Raw genomic sequence first — 14,409 nt, forward strand, 5'->3', positions numbered from 1 at the left:
CCTGGAGATCGCGAGTTCGGTTCCTGGGTGATGCTGTAACCTCTTGCAGACGGAGGTCTAGAGAGAAGTGAATGGCCGAGCTCTCAGAGGGGAGGGATGAAAGGTATTTAGTGCTCCCACATTAATCAAGGCTCTATGGCCAATCAGGGGCGTCTGTGAGCTCACGCAAGCGGAAGGAGCGGATAGCACTGTCCTCTGAGTGTGTTACTCCGCCCCCAACGGTGCGAGCAGTCCGAAAAGATGCGGTCAGCTGACGTCACATGGTTCGGAGGAAACACATGATAGACTTAGGCCCTCCCGACCGAGTGGTAGTAGTAGCTGTAATGTGAGAGCCCCCTAGTGACAGGGAGGAACTGAACACGACTAAATTAGGGAGAAAATGGAAAAAAATCAACAACAAAAAAGAAGTCTTTATGCTAGTCTCCCTATGGAGACTCGCTGTGGAATAACTATAGATAATATCACTAAGTAAGCAGGCACGGTCCGAAATCATCAGAGTACCCTAGAAGACATTTATAGGAGACGCTGTCTGCAAAGGGGGAGCGGCATTATCAAAGATTCCTCTCACCCAAATCATGGACTGTTCACTCTGCTACCATCGGGTGGCGCTACAAATGCATCAGAGCCCAAACCAACAGACTGAAAAATAGCTTTTTTGCTGTGGCTGTTACCAAACTGAACAGCTGATTATGGACTGTTGGCTAACGCATCACTGCACTGTCACTTTCTGTTTATATTGGCCTGCTTCGTTTTTTACCACCATGTGTTTTTGCACCATCGGTAATTAAGCTTATCATTGCAATACTGTATATTCCACCCATATTTATGTACTGTACAAATAAGAACTTACATGTACATATTCATATCCTGTCACTTTTAGGCATGTAATTTTCCAGTCATGCCAAACCACTGCAATGGTTCTGCATTACACTGTATTATACTGTACAACATTATATATATAACCCTATTACCAAATGCATCTATCTATTATGAATTTATTTATTGTAAATAGGCCACTTTTGCATTTCTGGTTAGATGCTAACTGCATTTCATTGGCTCTGTACGTGTACTCTGTATAATAACAATAAAGTTGAACCTAATCTAATCTAAAATCTCCCTGCTTTCTAGATAAAGGAACTAGCAAACAGTATGCCTGACTCTTCCATTGTGTACAGCATTAGTTCTTACCCATTGTTCAGATTATTATCTTTGATACACACAGATGCATATTCCACTTCCTCCTGCTGTGACACTTCTTTGGGATGAGGAGCCTGCTTTACCTGCAGTGAATCAAATGACCTTTTAGATAAATAACTATAAACAAGTGTGTGTAGAGAAGTCAAACAAGATTTTTACACAACTATAAATACACAGGTATTATTATTATTATTATTATTATTATTATTATTATTATTTATCTATTTTAATTTATTTTATCATTTCTTTTGAAAAATAAAGTCAGTGTTAGGAATTGATCACAAAAAAATATTAAAGTTCTTTTAAAGTGTTCTTGTGATTCGCATCCACCTGATTCATCTCACTGTTTATTGATCAGATGGAATCAGAAATAATAAAGCATGAGAAATACTAATGGTCACACTAATAGTGGCACACTCCACTCTAAAGTAATAAAGTCTACACAGAGGACTTTAAAATGGAGCAGCATGAGCAGCAGGTGGTTTGAGTTGAGCAACTAATGTTTAGGTTTTATCTTCTGAGGTTCTCGGAGCAGTTTTCACTATAAAAAGGAATGAACTGGTGTTAGAATCTGATGAGTTCTGCATCATAAAGCTGTCAGAGATTGGGAAACAGCAGATTGGGAAATCAGCTTTGGTTTTACAAAATGGGAAATGGTAATAAATATGGTAAAACCATGACAGGGTTTGGTTATTATACTTTAATAAGTTACAGTAGTGTCTACTGCATGTCATATCTTACCCACATACTACACCAGACCTTTGTTTGCTCTCCGGCTTTTACAATAGTGTCATATAGAGCGCCATCCTTCTTCCTAATAGAATCAGAAAAACAACACATTTAGTTTGGTATCAGAGCAGACAGTGAATCAGTAAATCTAGATCAAGAGCAGAGACAGACACTGTTCAGTATTCAATGTTTTTGTCCTGGTTAACACTGTAGTGTTTTCAACGCTAAGAAGGAACTTGGAGAAACGAGAGAGCTTATTTGCTGCCCAATGGAATGGCTGGGAGTACTTTATTAAGCACAGCACTGTATAGCATGAGCAACACATCCACACTAGACCCACATCCAATTTAGCCTGAGCATAAACCGAAGCACAATCCACACGTCACACACACACCACACACAAACAGGGCCGAAGCCACTAACCCAAACACCCTTCCCCAACATGGTGAACACACAGACATCCCCGCAAGGCAAGCTGGTCGTCAGCCGCCGCCCCGCCCACGCCACACTGCCCCCACCCGAGCTGTGACTGTCCCTGGTCACCATGACGAACTTTGTTTCGGAGGCATGGAGGCGGTCGGCGCTGGCGTTGGGAACGCCGGAGTACTTTGGCAGGTAAGGGATGAGCGCGAACATTGTCCTGAGGCGGTCCGGCCTCCACAGAGTTTGATGTGTGTTTCGTCGGCGTGCGGCTGGTAAGGTGCAAGATGGTCCCAGTAGAGCACAACTCTTGCCCGCCCCGCCAACCGCACCCGGTAGATGACATCAGAGAGCCGAACAATTACTGTACAGGGGCCCACCCAGTGGGACATAAGCTTGGCCGAGAGCCCCCTCTTACTTCCGGAGGAACACACCCATACTGTACCCCATAGGTGCCCCCACCCGAAAGTCTCGGACAGCTGATCACCGCCGGAGAGCCTGGAGGCGCTCCACTCGCCCGCAGTACCGACCACGCACTTTGCTGCCCGGCCGTCGGGATAACGCGCTGGCGTTAGCGTGTAGGTTTCCCGCCAGTGGTAACAATCTGACAATTTGAATTTAATCATTGAATTAAAAGTCATAAATCCATTGAAAAAAGGGGCAAGCAAATTGTGGTCAAATAACATATTGTTACTTTATTCAAAATCACATCGTATGATCCAAATGCAGAAGTAGTGATGCATGAGTAGCAGCTTAGAAAAATCCTTAGCTTCTGATCTTAAACATTTGAAACCAAATCTTCTCATGAACAGCATATTTCCATGCTGTTTACAGATCAGGCCTTTAAAAACGCACGTTTTCGGAAAAGGGATCCCACGATTTGCCGCGGCTGCGCGCAGCAAGCTGTAAAAATGCCCTTCATTACCTGTAGGGGGCAGTCGTGTTTTAGTCTGAAGTATTGTGTGTCTACTAAAGCCGAAAATGTGTTCTCTCTCTTAGGCGCCCATTGACAGCAAGCGCCAGAACTCATAAACGTGTCAAGCTCAAACTGATATGTATTTATTCTTCATTTTCCTCTCTCCATCAATGATGATACTTCTTTGACTGCGCTTTCTCCATTCAGAATTATTATAATTAGTAGTAGAAATGCTCAGAATTTATTATTGTTATTATTCTTATTATTATTGTAACGCACCCGCGCGTGTGTGCAAAAAGACTACAAAGATGTATATGTTAAACAATAGTGTATTCCTAACCTTTAGGGTCTCTGTGCATGGACCTTTTTAAAACATACAGTTTACCTTCTGTTGTAAATTCCAGCTCCTAACATGACTAAGATGATGAAGATCACTCCAACTGTCACTGCAATGATCAAGACTGGCAATCGATCAGGATTATCACCTGTGAAAAGGTAAACGAGAACTGAACACAGAAGTGTAACACTTCACTACATGAGGTGCATCATCATAATCAACTTCTTCCTTTTCTTTCAGTAATCACTAGAGACATTCTGATGAATCAGGAGTGTTGTGAGCAGACGGACCCACCCTCGACCTGAAGGCTGATGGTTTTAGATCCTGACGTCTCCTTGGTTTTCCAAGTGCAGGTGTAATTCCCAGAATCCCTCACGGTTAGAGCAGGAAAGTGAAGAACGGGTCCTGATGTGTTTAACTGCTCGTTGTTCTTAGACCACACAAACTGTGAGGAACTGTGTGTGCAGTTCACATCACACGTCAGATTTAACGAGTCTCCTTGTTTAAGGGTTCCGTTTCCACTGAGCCTGATTAGTGACACCCCTAAATCTTTTTCAGAGAGCAGGAAAGACTCCATGTCAGTCAGACAGAAATGAGAGGGGGTCAATACTTAGAATACAGTAGGGTTCTCCACCAGCAAGAACACTGACAGGGGGTCTAATATCTATATAATGTCTTATATCACAGCACTGCTGAATTATTCATTCTGATGTTCACTAGGTTATGATGATTAATTGCATATAAAAGGTTGATTATTATTTTCTCATTACAGCATGCCCATGGTATGTCCTTACATTTAAATCTATCAGCAGCTGAAAACATTTTTGATAACTGATGGTATAAAAACACTCATTTGCAGTGAAACCTATTAGAAGGTTCATTATGTACATAATGTAAATGTACCTGCAACTTGTAGAGTCACTCCTGGTACACCTGTCCATTCACCATCAATCCAATCAGTTATAAATCTGAATCTGTACTCTCCAGAATAACTGAACTGTGCATTGTGGATTAACAAAGTGCAGTTTGATTTGTCGTCTCCAACGTACTCAAAGTCTGACATGGTGTTTGATGAGCTGTCATAAACATACTGAGGGTCTGTACACCTTCCTGTGTTTGAGTTCATCGAGCACCAAAGCATTTGTGCCACCTGAATTCCCTTAGGATAATAATAACTACAGGGAATGGAGACACTGGATCCTCTCACAGCACAAACCGCCTCTGGATATTTCACTCCCCAATCACCTGAGAAATAAGTGTTTACATTAATGCATCAAGATTTTAAAAGATATGCTTTTAAAACAGATACTCTATCTCTCTTTCCAGTTCTACACTAAAGACAAAGCAGGTATAGATTCTATAAATAATTTTAGACATTTCTCCAAATAGTCCAACACACACTGACAAACACACACACTGACACACCCACTCATTAGTGTTGTGAGCAGACGGACCCACCCTCGACCTGAAGGTTGATGGTTTTAGATCCTGACGTCTGGTTGGTTTTCCAAGTGCAGGTGTAATTCCCAGAATCCCTCACGGTTAGAGCAGGAAAGTGAAGAACGGGTTCTGATGTGTTTAACTGCTCGTTGTTCTTAGACCACACAAACTGTGAGGAACTGTGTGTGCAGTTCACATCACACGTCAGATTTACCGAGTCTCCTTGTTTAAGGGTTCCGTTTCCACTGAGCCTGATTAGTGACACCTTTAAATCTTTTTCAGAGAGCAGGAAAGACACCACGTCACTCAATCAGGACTGAGAGGGGGTTAATAATTATAGTACAGTAGAGTTCTAAAGTCCACCAGCAAGAACATTATTTACAGTAAATAATTTGCTTTCTCATTTATTTACTAATTATTTTTTACATGTTTTACTTCACAGTGCTGATACATGCTGTATTGTGATTGGTCTGAAGGTGATGATTAATTTTCTATAACAGCAGCTCTGACTGTAGTGCAGCTGCACATCACAGGTTTGTTATTAATGATATTGTCTGTTTTGTGTAAGGAGATGTTTATTTAACATTTATAGTTTCAGCTGTCATTTGTGATTTCTAAATAACATGGTAAACTATATTTTTGTTGTTTATGTTTTAATAACAAGAGTAATTGAGGAGAGATGCTGGCACAGGAACAACTGTTTATAGTCTCTATAAAGTAAGTGAGAAAGGAACTAATTTGTTTTGCAAATCTAGTCCATTGTACATGTATAATACAATTATTAATATACTTCAAATAGTAATAAGCTATTTAATTTTAAAAATTAATTGTTGTCAAATCGATGTGATATAAGAGGAATAATACACTTTAGGACGTTCAGTTATAGGGAAATAATTAATTAACTTCAGGTTGTTTTACTTATTACTGTTTCTGTAATTAGTTTCATGTTCCGTACTTATGTAATTTAAATTATCTAATTATAATTTAATAGTCATCCAATAATTAACATATGCATAGAAAGTTCATTATGCACATAAATAATATTTTATTGTAGTTTTTACTTAACTATAGCATTTACCTGCAACTTGTAGAGTCACTCCAGGTTGTCCTGTCCACATGCCACCGGTCACATTAGTTATAAATCTGAATTTGTACTTTCCAAAATAATTGGACTGTACATTGTGGATTAACAAAGTGCAGTTTGATTTGTCGTCTCCAACATACTCAAAGTCTGACGTGGTGTTTAATGAGCTGTTATAAACATACGGAGGGGCTGTACACCAACCATCTCTGTTTGGGTTCATTGAGCACCAAAGCATTTGTGTCACTCGAATGGGATTTGATGTTAGATAATAATAACTACAGGGAATGGAGACACTGAATCCTCTCACAGCACAGACTGACTCTGGATTGATCACACCCCAGTCTTTAGTGTTAGTGTTCTGAGTGAGAACACCTGCAAAATAAGTATAAAACCAGATTTTATTTTATGTTTAATTTTTTTATTTAGAGTTCGAAAAAACATCTCTTTTAAGAACAAAAGTTATACATTTTTGTTCAAAGGTTATAATTCCTCACCATACACACAAACATGCACATGCACATTCAAACACACACACAAACATATTATATTTAACTAGTATTAAATCTCAGTGCATGACACAAATGGTTCGTCAAATCATGAGCAGTACAGCACATACAAGCTACAGCAGGACATAATGCATTACATTAGGCGTTGTCTCTCATCAATCAGTGTGTCTTTGACTTACAAAAGCAGCCAAGATTTATTACAGTAGCATTTTTGTAATTTACTAGTAATAGATTTAAATAAATTTAAAAAAGAATCATAATCCTCATAAAAAATAAGATCATCATTAGTAGTCTTTAATCAAATATAAATAAATACTTAATTATATTTGTGTCTGTTTATGACATAAAAACTTGAATAAAAACTGAGTGTGAAATGAAGGTTTCATACCAGAAAGTGTGAGTAGGATCGTAACCAGGTGAAGCGTCTCCATCCCTGCTGTTAACAATGAGGCTGTGATCAGCTTCGGGTCTGTGTGTACACTCAGCTCACTGACATGCAAATAACTGAGAAGTAAAATGTGTTCCTGGAAAACAATAAAACATTTAAAGCAAGGGAAGGGATGCATGAGTGTTAATACATTGTAAAAACTCCAACTAGATACATTTTGAATGAATTGCTGAGAGATAACAGATAACATTGTGATCTTAAAAACTCTGAAAGTGTTGAATTCCAAAAGGCTGGACATACAAACCCATCCAAACCTTTTCTATTGGACTCAGATTCACATGTTGAGAAACAAACTCTTGATGCAGTAGACCTTTTTTTTGTGTCTGACAGAAAAAAAGCAGTTTATCTTTGATAGTTTTTTAATAGGTATGATATTGTAATATAAAAAATCAGTAAGAGATTACTAAGCATCTGGTGTATCTCACTGAGCTTTAAACAAAATAGACCGTGTGTTTTCCTGTTTTATGCAGATCACTGTTTTAACTTTGACTAGTTTTGGAAGAAAAAGTTTTTTTAAGTAATGTTTGTGCGTTTTAATCGTTGGGGTATTGTTAGGGCAATTGTGGGGTTTTTTTTATAGAAAAACACTTGAAACGACTGGGCTACAGTGGGAGACAACTTATCTGTTTGAGTAGATGAAAAGTTGGACAAAGTCAACTCTACAGAAATATAATTAATTGAGACCACAACTAATAGTACTTGAGCTGACTGGAATATTTGAATTGCAAGTTGAGTCAATGTAAGACTTGGAACTGAGTTCACGTTGTGTCAACTAAACAGCAATGTGAAATATTTAGTTTGGCCAGCAAATTTCTCTAAAAGTTAAACTTAAAAATGCTGTGCAACTTGTTTTTTACACTTTTTTATTTCGATGCAGCTTTGTTTTATTTTTTTACAGTGTACATGTATATGAGAGAGAGAACGAAAGAGAGATTCAAAGAGAGTATATATATATATATATATATAGGTCCTTTTCAAAAAATTAGCATATTGTGATAAAGTTCATTATTTTCTGTAATGTACCGATAAACATTAGACTTACATATATTTTAGATTTATTACACACAACTGAAGTAGTTCAAGCCTTTTAATTGTTTTAATATTGATGATTTTGGCATACAGCTCATGAAAACCCAAAATTCCTATCTCAAAAAATTTGCATATTTCATCCGACCAATAAAAGAAAAGTGAACCTTCAAATATTTATGTTCAGTTATGCACTCAATACTTGGTCGGGAATCCTTTTGCAGAAATAACTGCTTCAATGCGGCGTGGCATGGAGTCAATCAGCCTGTGGCACTGCTGAGGTGTTATGGAGGTCCAGGATGCTTCGATAGCGGCCTTAAGCTCCCTTAAGCGGCCTTAAGCTCATCCAGAGTGCTTGGTCTTGCGTCTCTCAACTTTCTCTTCACAATATCCCACAGATTCTCTATGGGGTTCAGGTCAGGAGAGTTGGCAGGCCAATTGAGCACAGTAATACCATGGTCAGTAAACAATTTACCAGTGGTTTTGGCACTGTGAGCAGGTGCCAGGTCGTGCTGAAAAATTAAATCTTCATCTCCATAAAGCTTTTCAGCAGATAGAAGCATGAAGTGCCCTGAAATCTCCTGATAGCTAGCTGCATTGACCCTGCCCTTGATAAAACACAGTGGACCAACACCAGCAGCTGACATGGCACCCCAGACCATCACTGACTGTGGGTACTTGACACTGGATTTCAGGCATTTTGGCATTTCCCTTTCCCCAGTCTTCCTCCAGACTCTGGCACCTTGATTTCTGAATGACATGCAAAATTTGCTTTCATTCGAAAAAAGTACTTTGGACCACTGAGCAACAGTCCAGTGCTGCTTCTCTGTAGCCCAGGTCAGGCGCTTCTGCCGCCGTTTCTGGTTCAAAAGTGGCTTGACCTGGGGAATGCGGAAATGCGTATTGTTGTAGAATGTAGAAAATAAATCACTAAACAAAAATGTATGTGAGTATATATACTATATATATTAATATATATATATATATATAAAATATATAAAAGTCTAATGTTTATCAGTACATTACAGAAAATAATGAACTTTATCACATGCTAATTTTTTTAAAAGGACCTGTATATATATATATATATATATATATATATATATATATATATATATATATAAATATATATATATACAGTATATATACACACATACATTTTTGTTTAGTGATTTATTTTCTACATTCTACAACAATACTGCGGATTTCAAAACTATAAAATAACACATATGGAATTAGGTAATTACGTAACAACAAGAAAAACAACAGTTAGTTGTTATTTTAAGACACAGAGGTCAGCCTCTCTGTAAAAGTTCTTGCAAGAACAGTATTGTGTCAAGTGCATTTGCAAAATCCGTCAAGCACCATAATGAAACTGTCTCTCATGAAGGCCGTCCCAGGAGGGCGAGACCAAAACCTCTGCCTTGGACGAGAAGTTCATTTAGAGTTATTAGCCTGAAAAATGACCAATTAACAGCACCTTAGATTAGAGGCGTTATAAAGTCTTTACAGAGCAGAAGTAGCAGATCTTACCATTAACTGTTCAAAGGAGATTAACTCCTTATGATTACCTGTGTGTGTGTATATATTTGTCTGATCCACTGACGCTGTATGAGGTTGCTTAGATTTTGAAAGGGCTGTCATGACATCTTCTGGAATATAAGAGTACAGAGTACAGGTCACCTCTCCCAAATGAAGCGGACAGCCAGGGACCGGGGCTAAATTATGTCAGTGACACCTGACTTTCTTACAAATAACGCAGGTTTCATTCAAAATATTATAAACACAGACCAATAATTAGCACTTTTTTTCATTTATTTAGTTGTGTTTAAGGCCAAACTGGCCAAAGCTGTCTGTATGTAACAATGTTCTCTCTGTGTGATTAAGGTATTCATGTCATTATGTTCATTAGTGGTATAACGTTAACTCTTGTTAGCCTTCTTGCTTATGATACCTGCTATGCTTACCTTGCTAAAGAAGCCTAATATACAAACCATCACAGAAATTCTAATGGTTTCTATTAAAAACCATTATGAACTTTTTCCAGTGAAACTATTACAAAATTCCTTATTGTAGTGTGTTTCTGGCACTTTTCCAATAGGATTTACCATCCCACCCACCTATATACCAGCAGACATTGTTATACTTACCATTAAAACCAATACAATTCCCATTATAACCATTAAATCCATTACATCTTCTATTACTTTGGGGCAGGGTTCTATTGTTTTTTCAGCAGTGTATACAACATGAGATCTAATTAAATTTAACCACAAAATTATGCTTTGCAACCAAACTGTTGCAAGTACGGTTATTTATTTCCATTGTTTATGTTAATGTCGGCTATAGCCAATATATTTACAGTATACTGTACATATCCAGTGTAATTTACATCTGTGTAGATAGTTTAAAAGACATTTTCCATTTGCTATAACTCTGTTACGTGACAAAGGATAGAATTTGAGGCAGTAAATTAACCGAGTTAATTGTTTCTCCCTTAGATTAGATTATATTAGATTAATAAAGTGTCCAATGACAGACATTTAGCATGTTAGGGCATGTTTATTTAAATTTGGAACTTGTCAGAGTAATATTGTAGCCAACAGTCTTTTGATGTCAACTGCGTCCTGGAGGAAGTCTCGCTCGGGGAGCAATTCAGTGTAGTATTCAGTGTATGCTTTGAATATGAAAGCGTGAGAAATTAAAAGTGTGGCGTGAGAGTGTGTGAAGACAAGTGATTGTGTGAGTCTTACACTCAATACATCAGAGTTGGCAGCTTTGGTTAAATGATTTAACAAAAATACAACAATACACTTGATACAAGCCATTTAAATATTATGAAATAGCTAGCAAGCTAACTACATAAGTGAATTGTGTTAGCAGTACGTTTAAATCAGCATAGCCATTTTAATTCAAATTTTATTTGCCACATACAGTCATACACAGTACGATTTGCAGTGAAATGCTTATACGACCACCCATGACTTAAAAAAACAAGATTATAAAAATCTTATTGAATTATAAGAATTTCAATAGGAAATAAATTATGAAATAAATTATGAATAAATTATGAATAAATTCCATTTTATTTATATAGCACTTTTAACAATGTTCCTTGTCTCAAAGCAGCTTCGCAAAATTAAAAGAAGATGATGGAAATGTGTAGGAGAAAGTAAAAATGTGTATAGAGCATAGTGATCTGATTGTTTTTGATGAGCAAGCCAAGGGCAATGGCGGCAAGGAAAAACTCCCTGATGTGTCAATAGGAAAAAACCTTAAGAGGAACCAGACTCAACAGGGAATCCATCCTCATTTGGGTAATAACGGACAGTAGGTATTTGTTTTTGCTGCGTTAGGCAGCTAGAAGTTCAACATAACCAAAGAAGTTAACATGGAGTCCAGTTCAGTTCATCATCAGCATGGCACCAGGATGAGTCAGACAGGTGCAGAGGGCAGAGGGGGGTCTGGATCACTGGGAACTCAGGAGCAGCATGTGTAGATCTAAACTGTCATAAAGCAGAATCCAGCTGGAGGTGGTCCTTCTCTGGATGCCTCAGGATCCTCACAGGGTTGGCCTCTGCCTACTGGAGCTGGCCCCATCTCCAGGCGCCTTGGGATTGGTAGAGAAAGGAAGAACAGGTTGGAAAGAATTAGCGTAGTTGCCGCTCATTATATTAGCAGCACTAGATAGGAGTGTGCATTTAAATATACTGGCGTATGAGGTTATGGGATGAATTATGTGTATACCAGAGTAAAGAGATGCGTATTAAGTCTAGTTTTAAACTAATATTATGTGTCTAAGCCGCCAAACTGTATCAGGAAGTCTATTTCAAAGCTTAGGAGCTAAATATGAGAACGCTCTACTCCCTTTTGTGGACTTTGATATTCTGGGAACTACCAGAAGTCCAGAGTATTGATCTTAAGGAGCGTGGTGGATTGTAACATGACAGAAGACTGGCTAGATACGTATTTATTTAGTTGTGTGAAAGGTAGGTGGTAAACCATTTAGAGTCTTGTACGTAAGCAATGCTAGTTTGTAATTAATTCTAGTTTGTAATTGTGATTAGTTACCAACCCTGCATTAGTAGCCAATGCAGGGATGATAATATTGGGGTTACGTATATGATAAAAGTTTCTTGATCTGATGAGAACTCTGGCTACTGGATTTTGGACTAACTGTAGCTTGTTTAATGAAAATGCACAACAACCACCTAGTAATGCATAACAATAGTCCAGTCTGGAGGTCATGAATGCATGAACCTGCTTTTCTGCATCAGATGTTGATAAAATGTTCCTAAGCTTGGCAATATTTCTAATGTGGAAAAGGCTGTTTTTGTTACTGTCTAATATTACGGCCAGATCTTGTACAGTAATAGTACATCCTTCTTTACAAAGTGCATGCTGAATTGTGAGAGTGTTTGTGTACTGGTTTTTGGACAAATACGTAATATTTCTTTTTTTGTGTGAATTTAGTAAGAGAAAATTATCAGTGAGGTTTATACAGCTCTTCCTGTACTTTACCTGTACAGCATTTAGATGTGGAGCTTTAGGCTAAACTAGATCACGAGATGCTGTTAGACATCCAATATTTTCTGCCTAAAACTATCGATTTTTTTTTTATTGAAGAAATTCATGAAGTCTTCACTACTAAACTGTGTTGGAGTAGTCTCTGCACATATCGTAGGATGTATTAGTCTAGACACTGTGCTAAATAAGAACCTGGGATTGTTTTGGTTTATTGCTATCAGTCGGCTCAGACGCTTGGCCCTGGTAGCTTTTAGAGCCTGTCTATTGTTGGACATACTGTTTTTATATGCAATTCTAAAAACTTCTAATTAAGTTTTTCTCCAGTTTCGCTTGAGGTTGCTTTCTTGAGGGCGTGCGTATGACAATTGTACCACATGGCAGGTTACATATTACTTGTAAATCTGTCTTTGGTGGTCGGATATACTGTATATATTTCTACCAAATCGATAACGTAGGAACACACAGCTAATCTGTTCTACAGGTAGAGTGTACACTGATAGGTGATGGTCTGTGATGTCATCCTGTTGGGGTAGATCCTCATTAATGACATCTACACCATGGGATATATATAATAATCTAGCGTATGATTACAATGATGAGTTGGTGCGAGTCCTAAGGCAACATTTGCATTATCTAATTGAATATTAATGTCCCCTACTATCAACACTTTGTCAGAGTTGTTAAATAGATCTGACAGTAGATGTCCAAACTCATGTATAGACACGTGTATAGACACCATGGGGTCTATACACGGTGGCCAGAGCAAGATATGGCAGGGATTTATGTATTTATGTCGGTGTGTAACATTAAGTATAAGCACTTTAAAGGAGTTAAACCTAGGGCTTATTTTCTGAGTAATAGTAAATAAATTGTTATCGATAGTTCCAACACCACATCCATGACCAGTTTGACGGGGCTCATGTTTATGGAAATATCCTGACGCAGTAGACTCATTTAAACCAATATATTCATTTGGTTTAAGCCAGGTTTCGGTGAGGCAGAGTGTGTCAAGACAGTAATCTGAGATAATTTCAGTAACAATAAGTGCTTTAGGCACAAGGGATCTAATGTTGAGAATGCCAAATTTTAAAGGTAGATTTTAGCTACATATTGTTCTGGTTGTATGGTTATTAGATTATTTTGAGAGCTTTTGGTGAATTTATTCTTTGTTCTAACTATTCGGGGAACAGACACTGTTTTTATAGGATAAGCTATGTGTGCACTTGTATCAGGGTGATGAGTCGTACTATGGCTACTATAATTTTAATCTAAGGTCAGATGGTGCGTAGTGTCCTTGAAATGTTGTCAGAGAGGACTTGCTGCTCTAGCTTAGGGTGCAGGTCATCAGTATGGTAGAGCCTAGGACGCTCCCAGAAAACATTACAGTTATCAACAAATAGTAATTTCTGTTGTTAACACCAAGAATGCAACCATTCATTAAAGGCGAATAGTCTACTGAACTTCTCGATTCCTTGTTGAAATGTACAATTTGGACCTGATACGATAATCCTCGTTGTGGGCAATGTTTGGTGGGAGGAAACCCACCAAACATGGAGCACACAGAAACTCGATGCACACAGACCCGAGGTATTAAACACGGACCCCGGAATTGCAAGGCGACAGTGCAAACCACCATGCTGCCGAAATCACGTTTCAGTGGTTTTAAAAGTATGAAAGCGGGATTCGAAAAGAGTTCGATGCAAAAACCTGTTTACTTTAAAAGTTTTTTAAAGATGTGAAAGTGATTCCAAATTGTTAAATGCTGCACAAGTGTTTACA

General features: G+C 38.1%; 1 protein-coding gene across 1 annotated transcript in view; it reads right to left on the bottom strand.

Annotated features, from left to right (window-relative positions):
- Positions 1-4,176, bottom strand: part of LOC128513823 (uncharacterized) — a 179,549-nt gene extending 175,373 nt beyond the window's left edge. Inside the window, exons 1-4 of the mRNA XM_053487372.1 lie at positions 3,894-4,176; positions 3,648-3,747; positions 1,939-2,011; positions 1,189-1,280 (exon numbers count right to left, since the gene is read on the bottom strand). Of these exons, the coding sequence (XP_053343347.1) occupies positions 1,189-1,280; positions 1,939-2,011; positions 3,648-3,747; positions 3,894-4,176 (548 nt within the window). The remainder of the gene's footprint in view (positions 1-1,188; positions 1,281-1,938; positions 2,012-3,647; positions 3,748-3,893) is intronic.
- Between the last annotated feature and the right edge of the window lie 10,233 nt (positions 4,177-14,409).

This window comes from Clarias gariepinus, chromosome 26, assembly GCF_024256425.1.
Source record: "Clarias gariepinus isolate MV-2021 ecotype Netherlands chromosome 26, CGAR_prim_01v2, whole genome shotgun sequence".
Classification (NCBI taxonomy): Eukaryota; Metazoa; Chordata; class Actinopteri; order Siluriformes; family Clariidae; genus Clarias; species Clarias gariepinus.